Source organism: Labeo rohita, chromosome 19, assembly GCF_022985175.1.
Source record: "Labeo rohita strain BAU-BD-2019 chromosome 19, IGBB_LRoh.1.0, whole genome shotgun sequence".
Taxonomy (NCBI): Eukaryota; Metazoa; Chordata; class Actinopteri; order Cypriniformes; family Cyprinidae; genus Labeo; species Labeo rohita.
This window is the reverse complement of record NC_066887.1, coordinates 15,406,587-15,420,430: the sequence shown is the minus strand read 5'-3', so window position 1 is coordinate 15,420,430 and position 13,844 is coordinate 15,406,587. Positions and strand designations below refer to the sequence as shown.

Below are 13,844 nucleotides of genomic sequence, written 5' to 3'. Positions count from 1 at the left end.
GCAAAATCTGACCCACAAACTACAGTCTAAATCATTAAATTACCATTTCAATGACAAAACAAGCAGTGCTATAAAGTATATGTATCATATTATATCCCAAGCCACTTTGACCTACATACATATTCAAGAGGAGAAAACAGAGCTATGCATTTTAAGGTTAATGCAGGGTGATCAGCATCATTATTAAATTAACTGGTCATCGAACTGTTTAATACATGGCAGCTACAGCTATAGAATCAGTCTGCTATATAAAGTACAATTGTTAAGGAAGGTGTTTCAGGGTAACTGTCTAGGAGATGAGGTTTGTTGGAGGGCCGGGGGGAGGTGGCAGTCGTCTCTGTGGTGACAGCTGAGGCACATGCAGTATGACACCTTCAGTTGGTGTGAATGGGATGCTTGATTATGAGCCTTGCAAAACTGATTGAGTTGCACACACACATACACACACACACACAGGTGCCTTTCTCTGCCTCTCTCTCTTTCTGTCCTCACTCTCCGTCTTTCTCTCTCCCCCGAGTCCTCATTAGCGATGTGAATGCTGCGGTTCTGGAATGTCGCAGTAATTGCCATGTCCGCACACTGAAATTTACTGGAACAAGGAGCGAAATGCGAGGATGTAAAATACAATTACGGTGTGCGCTCATAATTGATTCATTAATGCAAGCCGAGTCGTGTCGCACCTCCAGACAAGACATTAACAATACGGAAGGCAAAGAGAAAGAAGTCACAGAGTTGGTGGTTCTATTTTTAAATAAATGGAATATTCTACTTGTCCCTCATATTCACAATAATTTAAGGTTAATTATTTTTGATAAGCTCACCAAATGAACCTATTTCACTTCAAGATGTTGGAAACTGGCTTTCCACTTCGTCTGTTAAAATATTCACTCAGCTATGCTCTCGTCTCTATTATATGAAATTAATTAGATCGGATGAATCAGAATTGCCGTTTTTTCTGTGCTGAATTTCATTCCCTCATCAACCAGAGCGAAGTGTTCATCCATAAAATCCCATTAAAAAACTGTTAGTACAACATAGCTGGGTCATTTCGTTTCTCAAATATCTAGGAAGTTTTAGGCTGTATAAATAATATAAATCAAAACCAAGACAGATGGGAGATTTTCCAGCTCTACGTAATTAGATGTAAAAGTGGCTTTTGACAAAAGCTTGGCAAACAGTAAGAGTAAACAATGTAATAACTGTAAATCCACTGAGACCTTAAGCAATATTAAGTCATTTGTGTTTCATGTTCTTCGTTTGTACAGTATGTTTTAATGATTTTGGGATCAGTGAGATTTTTTGAAAAAAGTTTCTTATGCTCACCAAGGCTGCATTTATTTAATCAAAAAATATATATTAAAGACAGCAGTATTGTGAAATATTATTACAATTAAAATAAATGTTTCCCACCTTAATACATTTAAAAAATAAAAATAAAAAATCAGCAGTGGAAAGGCGAATTCTCTGCATTATTAAAGTCACATGAAAGCCATCAGAAATTATTCTAATATGCTGATTTTCTGCTCAAAAAACTTTCTTATTATTATCAATGTTGAAAACAGTTGTGCTGCTAAAAATTTTGGTGGAAACTGAGATCATTTCAGGATTCTTTGATTAATTGAAAGTTCAGAAGAATGTTAATTTAATGTGATGAACAAAAGTATAAATTTCTTTCAAAAAAAATAAAATAATAATAATAATAATAATAATAATAATAATGACCCAATAATGAACGATAGTATGTTTTTTATTTTATTTTATTTTATTTTATTTTTTTAATTAAAGGGGACATAAAATGAAAATTTGACTTTTTTGTGTGTTTAAATGCTATAATCGTGTCCCTGGTGCATCCACCAATCCAGAAAACGTGTGAAAAATGAGCTGCTCAGATTTTGCACCTGCCATGATGTAGAAAGGGGAGGTTATTATAATATTACCATCCCTTAATCTGCATGTGTCCACCCATGGTGTAGCTCTTTTGTTTTTGCGATTTCTTTCACAGCTGTTTACCTTCATAGACACAAACGTCTGTGTTTTTATAACTCCTGTGTGTTTTCAACTTAAACTTGTTTGTATTTGACAGTTTAAGTGCAATAAGAGATGAAAGAGAACTTAGTTTACTCACATGCCGTGTGACAGATGCATTCTGGGTGCATGCTTCAGATGTGTGCGCTCAGAAAACTATATATCAGAAGTTTAAACTGATATGGTTTAAAATGCATGATTTCAGTGCGACAGACATGACAATCAAAACCAAACAGATGTTTTTTGTGAGTATCTGAGGTACCAGCTGTAAAGGCACAGCCCTATTCTGGAAAAGGGGATGGGAGCAGCAGCACATTTGCATTTAAAGAGACATGCACGCAAACATCGTGTTTCGACTTGCACTCAAAATAGGCATTTTTAAAACAATATAATACATGATTTGTGGGGTATTTTGAGCTGAAACTTCACTGTGGACATCTGAGACTTATATTACATCTTGTAAAAGGGGGCATAACAGGTGCCCTTTAAAGGATTAGTTCACTTCCAGAACAACAAATTATAGATAATTTACTCAACCCCTTGTCATCCAAGATGTTCATGTCAGGAATTTCAGGAATTTTCACCATGTAGTGGACTTATATAGTGTTGCAAGCATCCCACGTCTCCTCACTTTCAGTATATTGAGGCATCAGTGTCAGCTATTGTCACACATCCAGGCATGTGCTTGTCCCCAGGTAAACTGTATTTTTCTCTGATCTCACAGATGGTGCAGATGGTGCTGGTGTTGGTTTCCCTAGCTCCTGTGTACTCAGTCAAGCCAATAACATCCAGAAGCTATAGGAGAGTTTTGGGCCTTTGGGCTAGTTAGACGGTAGAGCGCCCCAACACATGTGGCTTTGTGTTTAGAAGACTAAAAGGCAGCAGTGCCACTTCTTATTGCTCTGAATTTCCCCTCTGGCCACTCTAACAATAGAGAAGTACCACCAGCCGCCTGTGCAAAAACAGCAATTACGACATTGGGCATGAGCCCAGAACATAAGCCCTATGGACAGAGTTCAAGAATGGACCCAGCTGCACAAGAACAAAACAATCTGGGTTTGTTCCTGCATTCGACACATTGCACGCCTGGACACGACCCTTAAATAGAAAATCTATTCAGGCAAAGATTTTTAATTAGCTTTATGAATGGAATGAGCGGACAGTCCCATATCGTGCAGATGGAAGGGGGACGTATCACTTACCATCACTGTTGACACACTGTACTTGTGGGTTCTGGGTTCCCGGTCCACATACTTTGTCATTGTCAGGCACACACTCCTCCAACTTCACCAGCAGCCATTCATAGCAACTGGGCTCCTCACAGGGAATTGCCTCCGTCAGGTGGGGGCAATTTCCTGTGCCACCCGTGGGATCATTCAAGATTTTCCTTTTCCTCAGTTTGAAACCTGTCGAAGAGTCATTCGGTTGAGTTAATCGGTGGGAGTAAAGAGTGCAAGTGGAGTTGATTCATGTAGACTAAACCTAATCCTAACATCCAAAAAAGTAACTGATTAGTAAAAATATCTTCAAATGACTGAACCTTTTCTGTTTCTTGCAAATTCAACAAGCTTTCACATTCACATAATTTCAGATAGGTTGTAACATGCTAATGCAAATCATTATACAAAACAAGCAAACAAGCCAAAAACTGCAAACAAGAAAATGACTAAAGATAAAAAATACTATAATAGTATATAATTAATAGAAAAATAACACTGAAAATGATGAAATATAAATAGCAATATACTATTTATTGTACTTTAATATAACATTTTGGGAAAATAAATGTAGGAAATTATTATTTATAGTAATTAATAATTAATAATAATAATAATAATAATGATGATGACAAAAGTATGCAAGAAAATTACTAAAACTAAAATAAAAACAGAAAAGATAACAATCCAAATATTAAATATTTACAATATATATACTGTAAATATTTAATATATTTTATATATATAAATGCTTTTCTTTTTGGAAAATAAATATAGGAAATATATTATTATTAGTATTAGTATTAGTATTAATATTACTATGTTTCCTACATTTTTAATTATGATTATTATCGTTATTATTATTATTATTATTATTATTTTTCTTCCTACATTTATTATTATTATTACTATTATTATTATTATATACAAATATTTCCTTTATTAATTATATGTATTATTATTATTATTATTATTATTATTATTATTATTATATTATACAACAATTTTACAGAAAATAAACAAAATAATCACTATTATTAATTAAAATTTATTTATTTATTTATTTATTTGAATAATAATAATAATAATAATAATAATAATAATAATAATAATAATAATAATAATAATAATAATAATTTATTATTACATACAATATTTTACAAATAATAGATAAATGTTATTAATTACATTTAATAATAATAATAATAATAATAATAATAATAATAATAATAATAATTATTATTATTATAATTATTATTATAAAATTATTATTTATTACTATTATTATTATTATTACTATTACTATTATTATTATTTATTACAAAAATACGTTATAAAGAATAAATAAAATAAATTATTTATTTACCCTCATTGGACAATCATTCTTTTCAGTTACTAATTTAATTAATTTTTTGGGTAAACATTTTTTTCATCCTTTTCCAAATAAAGCAGTTTTTTTTTCTCCTAAAGTTCACACCAAACGCTTCGGCTAGCATCTGAACTAATCGACTAGTTGTTGCAATCCCCTTGCGTTAGCCCTCTAAACTGTCACAGTGTGTCATTGCACAATCACTGTAATATTACATTAAACATATCGGCCCATTAAGCGTGCAAGATGACAGAAATTACTGGAGCAGTTCATCATAATGAATATTATTATTCCTCCCTCATTATGCTTGCCTTTCACCAAAGGGACTAATGCATTCAGCAATCCATTAATACAGAAGAGGCTTTGACGCCAGGGGTATTCCCATTCAAGGGCAGGAGAAGGGCTCCAGAGGAATAGAAATAGGTGAACTGGACTTATGACCGGCACAAGGTCACCTACATGTACCCTGCCATCACCCTCCCCTCTCTGGTCCCTGGCCTCTGGTTTAATCCTCATTGCTGTCTGGGGCCGATAAGGTAATATGGGAGAGGGGGGCCTTTAGGAGTTAGTTGGAGATGCCAGCGTTGTCCCTTTTTCTGATTACTTCTGTCCTGCGCTCTCCTCCTGGCTTTATTTAATCAGAAGGTCAGCGTAGAGCTCATTGTGGGTGTGTAAGGGGATTGTATCACGTCCTGTCAGTCAGGCCGGAGGTGTCTGATGGCATATGCTGCCTCTGTCTCTTTATCAGACAAAAGCACGATATTGGGTTTCATATGAGCCTCTGTTAATCAAAAATAGACAAAAGGCACAGCCGGACAAAAATCTCATCAGGATCTCATGGGTCATCACGTCTAAGGTGCACGCTGACATGTTATTGGGGCCTCAGGTTGAGATGTCACAGCTAATTTATACTTTATCGCCCACCAAGCTTATTTTTGTAACCTGTTCAGGCTATTATAAAGATTACTGATATATATTACAGCCTCACTGTCAGAATAACAGTTTATATCTACATTCATCATTTGTAGAAGGTAAGACATCATGTTGCTTGACATCAAACCAGGGTTGTGTGGCATTTAGAAATGAGTGCTGTTAAAAAGACCCTAGTGAAAAATAAATATACTAAAATGTATTTAAAATACATTTATTTCATTCTAAGTATACTACAAATACATTTACATATTATGTACTTAATAACACTACCCTGCAGTTGTACTTGTAGTAAACTAAACTGGTACATTTAAAGTCTGCTAAAAATCTACTTAAGTATTTTTGATTGTGCTAAAGAGGAACTATTGCAAGTATACTTAAGGTTCACTATTAAATATACATACAAACTCATCAATAGTGACATAAAACATATTTTAGGCTTAATATAAATGTGCATTGTGCACAAGCAGTACTCAAAATAAACTTTGATTACAATTTTGATAGTAAGTCTCAAACCATATGTCAGGTAAAATTTAATTTTACAGTGTGAATTGAGATTCAATTTTTTTTTTTTTTTTTTTTATAGGGGTGCCAGAAAAAATAAACAGGTAACAAAAATATATAAAGTCATATACTTGAATACATATATTTACATACTAAAATGCTATATTAAATCTGAATATATAATAAGAAAATTCAATTAAACTGTTATAATATCATATAATACAAATATAAATACATATTTAAAATCACAAAAAAAGCATAGATTTTTTCCTGTTTGGTCCCCCATTAAAACAAACTAATTAATTGGCTACCTAAATAAATAAACAAATAATAAAATAAATAAATAAAAACAGAAAAAGTAACAATCCAAATGTGGAATATTTACTATAAAAGTATATAAATATTATATATTATATAAAATGTTATAAAAAATATAATATATAATAATGTATATAATAATGTAGTATATATATATATATATATATATATATATATATATATATAGTAAATAAATAAATATTCAATCATCATACAATCTATTTTTATATAATACAATAAAATAATATTGTACTATTTTACATACTATATATATATATATTTATAATATTATATATTTATATACTATATATTATATTTTCCTATTATATAATTACATAATATTTTCGTAACTAACTAAATATTCATACATATCATCATACAATCTATTTTTATATAACACAATAAAATAATATTGGATATACACTCTTGGATATACACTCTTTCTTATTTACATACTAAAATATGCTATATTAAATCTGAATACATACTAACAAAATTAAATTGTTATTATATCATGTAATACACATATAAATACATATTTATAATTACAAAAATTATAAAATATTTTCCTGTTCGGTCCCCTACTAACTAACTAACAAAATAATTAAACAAATAAATATTCAATCATCATACAATACATTTTTATATAATACAATAAAATACTATTGTATAATTTTGCATAGTATATATCATATAATATATACATTGTTTCAGAAACAATATCAAAAATTATATAATATTTTCCTGTTCGGTCCCCTATTATAAAAATAAATAAATAAATAAATAAATAAATAAATAAATAAATAAATAAACAAATGAATAAATTTTCCTAGAAACATTCAATATTTAAAAATATCTAAATTAAAATACCTGAAATATTGTTATTATAAATGTTCTTTATTTTATATGGGAGCAGGAAACAGGTAACAGGAAATATAAAATTATACACTTGAAAGATACAATTTTTTTTTCAGAAACAATATAAAAAATTATATAATATTTTCCTGTCCGGTCCCCCATTAAATAAATAAATAAATATTCAATCATGCAATCTATTTTTATACAATAATAATAATATTGTATTATTTTCCATAGTATATATCATATAATATATACACTTTTTTTTCATTGCGCAACACAGCTCATGCAATGCAGTCATTTCCATTTCCAATGAGTGAAAAATTCAAACGAATTCACTAAATTCCTCTTTCTGTCATCCTAGTTCAAACTCCTGTGGTAATTCAGCTGAAATTCCTGAAATTCATTAATTTTATATTCTTAATTTTGTTTTCCTAATTCAGCAACAATACAGATTTTATGACCCTAAGCTAATAGTTACTTATGTGTTTTATTAATGTAATAAGCACTGACGTTGTATCAACATGTTCTATGCTGTCCTTGTGCGGGAGATACTGTATGTTAAAAGAAGGAGAAAAAAAAAACTCCACTTCTTTCGCCACATCTCCTTGAATAATGAGAGCCCACATACTGTACGTACACAAATGCCGAGACTTGCCATTACAGCTATATGTCATGAAATATGATCCGTGGGCGTTTGAAAAGAAAGAGTGGAACACGGATTCACAGAGAATCCATCATTAAGATGCATGCTGGAGAATTTCCTCCCATCCCATCCTTTTGAGTCGCTTCATTAGGGAAGAGTCAATATGCATTAGTCATGGCACGGGTCGCTGTCCCAGCCATAATTAACGAGAAAAGCAGCCAGCGTGCCAGCACCTTTGATACACTATACCAACTGTCAGCAGCATTAGGTAAACCACCATCCTGTGAATCTAGCAAATTCGGTTCCATCCAGAGACCATCTGAAGCTTGTGTTTGTCTCTTTGAAGCCTCCTAACCCGTGATTTGTCTTTTGTCTATTTTGTGACATGTTTTATTTTTCTGTGGGTCTCTTTTGTTTATTGTTCCCTCTACAATGCGCCCGTTCATAAACCTTTGAGAAAATGAATCTTCTGCCCCAGTAGGCTCTGATAAGTTTATGGCCCAGATGCTGATGGTGCAGATAGAGGTGAGAGGTGGGGCGGTGTGAGTAATGTGTTGAAAGGCTTCCCGTACACAATTCATGTGATTTACAATGAAGGAGGAGGTTTTATTGATCCGCTCTGTTTTAGCGAGATGGGTGAAATGACTGCTACCCTAATACAACTGTAAAAGATGAACTGGTCATATAGTTGAAGCTTACCTTTCTTTGTGGACTGATCCTGGCAGTTTTCAAAGGTGCAGGGACCCCATGCGCTCCAGGAGGACACTTCACACTCCACGGGACAGGGAATATGGCAGAGCTGGGTGGTGTTAGGAGAAATGCCCAAACACAGGTCACTGTTTACCGGCCGCAAGCCTGAGGAGACAAAGACACACATTGTTAGTCCCTATAAAAATAGATGTGCCGCATATGGAATAAGAATATACAGTTCATTCACACAAGTATATGAGTCACATAACAGTACATTTTGTTTCTTTTTTTTTTTTAAGAAGTCTATTATGCTCACAAATGTTATATATATATTATATATATTTATAGATTTTTTAAGTTTTTTTAAAAGATGCCTATGCTCTTCAAGGCTGCATTTATGTGATCAAAAAAACAGCAATATTGTAAAATATTATTTCAATGCAAAATAACTATTTTCTATGTGAATATAGTTTCAAATGTAATTTATTCCTGTGATGCAAAGCTGAATTTTCAGCATCATTACTCCAGTCTTCGGTGTCACATGATCCTTCAAAAATCATTTTAATATTCTGATTTATTATCAGTGTTGAAAACAGTTGTGCTGCTTAATATTTTAATATTTTAATACTTAATGTTTTGTTGGAACCTGTGATACTTTCAGGATTCTTTAATAAATAAAAAGTTAAAAAGAACAGCATTTATTTAAAATAAACAATATAATAGTAGTTACAAAAGATTATATATAAGTTTGTGTCTTTTTTTTTTTTTTTTTGAAAGAAATGAATAGTTTTATTCACCAAGGATGAGTTAAATTGCTAAAAAGTGATAGCAAAGACTTATATTGTATATATATATATATATATATATATATATATATATATATATATAATAAATGCTGTTCGTTTTAACTCATTAAAGAATCCTGAAATAAATAAATAAATAATAATAATAATAATAATAATAATAATAATAATAATAATAATAATAAAAAATCAACATATTTGAATGATTTCTAAAGGATCATGTGACTGGATTTTTGATCAAATAAATGCAGCCATGATGAGCATAAGAGAGTTCTTTAAAAAAAAAAAAAAAGAAAAAAAAAAACCTTAAAAACTTGCTGATCCCAAGTTTTTAAATAGCAGTGTATATGTTGTTTTTTTTTTCTATTTTCTATTTTAATGATCCACTGATTCTTTAGAAATTATTCTAATATGGTGATTTGGTGCTCAAGAAACATGTCTTCTTACTATCCATTTCTTTTTTCTTAGGGTTCACAGAAATAATCTCACAATATTATAAATGTCCTTAACGTCACTTTTAATCAATTTAATGTTTTTTTTTTTTTTTCTAAAAAAATAAACAATTCTAAATGTAATGTAAAAATGATTTGTTAACATTGTATAATATTATAAATGTCTTTACTGTCAGAAACCTTTGATCAATATGTGTCCTTGCTAAATAAAAGTTCAAAATCACAATATGAGTAATTTCATTTCACCATAACTATTCAGGTGTTTATGATATCAAAATGTTTGATACCACAGAAATTTCAGCATTTCTGTCATAGAATACTAGCCTTAAAAAAAACTCAAGTTTACTGAACACAAGTTATCAGGTGTATAAAAACACTGTATATTCTTCACTGTGTAAAATAAATATTTCTTCTAATTAAAGTGACTAAAGTGGCTAAAGTGGCAAGGGCAGTGAGTGATTTTTTCACTTTTGTTGTTTGATTAATATGAATATTAGACTGCTGTCACTTTAAGAGCTGCCCCGATCCAATATACTGTTACATGTGTTTTCTTTCTCAGCTGTTTGCTTTTACTTACAACCTAAATTACTGTGTTTATGGTAATACTTACAAAGACGAGCACTTTGACACAAACAAGTGTGTGTATTTAACCATTCAGGGCCTATAAAGTGGTAAAAATAACTCTCAGACAGTGTGTGCATATAGCAAAACGAGTGCTGATTGCGTTTTATTGGCATAAAATCAATTGATTTTAAACCGCAATGCTTAAAAACGCATGCAAATTATACATTTTTGTCACCATGTAGCACAGCATCGTCATGTGAGCATGTAACCAAGATAGAGACGACAGTCCAAAATCTCTACAGGTTGACAAATTTACTGGTTAATCACATATCACCCAATCCTAATAAAAGTATTATTTCTTTAAAAAACGGTAGTGAATATATATTAAATACTAGGCAACAGTGGTATTTCTTATATACATTATAAATCTAATGTAAAAATGATGGGGAATGGATGAGGGAAATGACGTGAGTTGGACTCAAACGTGTATTGCCCACACTTGTACCTTAAAAAGGTAATGTGAAGCATTTCAATATATCTGAAAGTTAGAACATGAAGAGAAAATGACATGATCAACATCATTCTCATAAACAAGTGCTTCAGATTGCACATGTTTTGCTAGACATCTCCCAAGACCCTTTTTGTCCTTGTTTTCTTTTTATCTGTAACCAGCATTCGGTGCAAGTGTGCCTGCAGCTCCGAGCCGTAGGTGACTTTTTGCAAGGTCAGTGCGTGAACAGATCTGCTGCCGATACCCTTTGACGGATCTTCTCTTCATTCACATGCAAATTGCTTCGTGTCCAAAAGGTGTTCTTTGTGCGCTCTGAGCCATTTCTAAAATCATTCAGTTAATACATGTGTTTTGTGTGCGTGTAGATTTTCAGGGTGATCTAAGTGATTGATTGCATGGCCAGAGTCATTAATGATTTATATGAGCTTGTTTAAAACAGAAATTAAAAGGGTTTTTTGGTGAAGTGCTCCTTGGGGACAAACATCCGCCGAAACGCTCAATTTAGCAAGCTGAATTTACTTCCAAAAGTGACACGTCAAAAAAAGAAATTAGCTGTCAAATTGACAAAATTGATTTGGAAAAAATGTCAAATTGACTTGCAAATGCAAGTTCCCTTGTCTCCACGCACTTCATGTTTCTTATTAGGACGTGATTTTGTGCTGTTGAGGTACTGGGGTGGGCAAAAACCTGTCTGACTTCCTGTCTCAGCGGCTCACGTTCGCCGCCCTGTTAACCTAGCCTGATTAATGACCCTCTCCTTGTAGGTTGACCTTGTTCAGGTGGCACAACACTCGCTTGGAGGCCAGATGGTCTGCTGTTTGCCCACCCAGGGTTTCCCCGGCCTAATTATGGCACCAGTATCCCATCAGTCCCTCTGTCCGTCTGACAGCCGCCAACACGTTCACCTGCCTGCATCACCATCATCATCAATAACTCGGGCCTGCCTGCGGGGAAGTGCTGCATGGATGCTCTGTAACAAAGCCACTGCGTTGAATATCTCATAAAGATCCACGACAGGGTGCAACATTGATTATATTCCGGAGAGCGACACGGCCGAGCCGAAACGAATGAACACTGTTGTTGTGTTTTGTTCTCTGTGACCGAAATGTGTTAATGGATAAAGATCGCGACAGCAGCTGCTTTCCCCTGTTGTCTAAATGTCTGAAGCCACCCGTGGGGAGAGGAAATCAAGCACAGCTTCCCCGGGCCCAAACAGCAGAGCAGGAAGCCGGATGGGAAGCGGTATTGGCGGAGAGGAAGACAACAAGCTGCTTTTGATATGTAAAATGCTTACTTTGTGTTCAGCGCCATTCTGGCATTCATTACATGGGTTTAGGAATACATAATCCCAAAATGATTGAAAATGAATTTGGAATGCAAACATGCTTTCATATTTGTGGAAACAATATATTTCACAGATTCTTTACTACTGGCAAAACTGAACACAAAACTGAAAAATAACAGTTTGTGAGGGATTCATGTAAATTCAGAGGTATTTACCTATACTTGTGTCTATCTACTGCTTCCATTTCCACCTCCTTGCATTTAATTCAAAGGGGCAGTTTGCCCAAAAATGAAAATTCTGTCATTAGTTATTCACCTTCATGTTGTTCCAAACCCTTAAGACCTTCATTCACCATCAGAACACAAATTAAAATATTTTTGATGAAATCCGAGAGCTTTTTCACCCTGCATACACAGCAACACAACTACCACGTTTAAAACCCATAAAGGATCTCTCGTGAACGCACGTCGAAGACTGAGTAGTTTTAAAGTTGTTATATTATTTCAACACAAAAAGTATTCTCGTAGCTTCATAAAATTACAATTTTAAAATTACAAAATTACTACTTGCAATGTTCTTACTACCTTTCTGAGCCTTGAATGTGTCAGTTGTGTTGCTGTCTATGCAGGGTCAGAGAGCTCTTGGATTTCATCAAAAATATCTTAATTTGTGTTCTGAACATGAACTATCTGAACCTGAACATGAATTATTCTGAAGTCTTACGTGTTTGGAACAACATAAAGGTAAGTAATTAATGACAGAAAGTTCATTTTTGGGTGAACTATCCCTTTAATACGAGCTTTAATGTTATGTTATAAATAAAATAAAATACATAAATGTTGCCAAAGAGTGACAAGAGTGACTTCTGCTGAATACAACACAACAGTTGGCAGCCATTGCCTAATAGAATGGGGGAAAAGAATACTGTGGATGTCAATGGCTACCGTCAACTGTTGGGTTACCAACATTCGTCAAAATACCTTTATTAGTGTTCAATAAAAGAAAGAAATTTAGGTTGGAACAGCATGAGGGTGAGTAAAAGATGAGAGCATTTTCTTTTTGGGTGAACTATTACTTTAAAGGGAAGTAGGAGATAATGTGAGGTCATAATTTTGATAATGACACAATCAAATGTATGACAGTTAATATACAGTTGAGGTCAAAAGTTTACATACGCCTTGCAGAATCTGCAAAATGTTAATTATTTTACTAAAATAAGAGGGATGCTATTTTTTATTTAGTAATGACCTGAAGATATTTCACATAAAAGTCCACCAGAAAAAATAGCAGCTGAATTTATAAAAATTACAACATTCAAAAGTTTACATACGCTTGACTCTTAATACCGTGTTGTTTTTTACCTGAATGATCCACAGCTGCTTTTTTTGTTTTTTTTTGTTTAGTGATAATTGTTCATGAGTTCTATGTTTGTCCTGAACAGTTAAACTGCCTGCTGTTCTTCAGACAAGTTCTTTAGATCCCACAAATTATTTGGTTTTTCAGCATTTTTGTGTATTTGAACCCTTTCCAACAATGACTGAATGATTTGAGATCCAACTTTTCCCACTGAGGACAACTGAGGGACTCATATGCAACTATTACAGAAGGTTCAAATGCTCACTGATGCTCCAGATGGAAAAACGATGCATTAAGAGCTGGAGGGGGGGAAAAC

General features: G+C 32.8%; 1 protein-coding gene across 2 annotated transcripts in view; it reads right to left on the bottom strand.

The window, feature by feature from the left end:
- The window catches only part of thsd7aa (thrombospondin, type I, domain containing 7Aa), a 151,082-nt gene that overhangs the window by 64,560 nt on the left and 72,678 nt on the right, over positions 1 to 13,844 (bottom strand). For both annotated transcript variants that reach the window (XM_051136946.1, XM_051136947.1), the window contains exons 5-6: positions 8,567 to 8,722; positions 3,228 to 3,431 (exon numbers count right to left, since the gene is read on the bottom strand). In XM_051136946.1, coding sequence (XP_050992903.1) covers positions 3,228 to 3,431; positions 8,567 to 8,722 — 360 coding nt within the window. The remainder of the gene's footprint in view (positions 1 to 3,227; positions 3,432 to 8,566; positions 8,723 to 13,844) is intronic.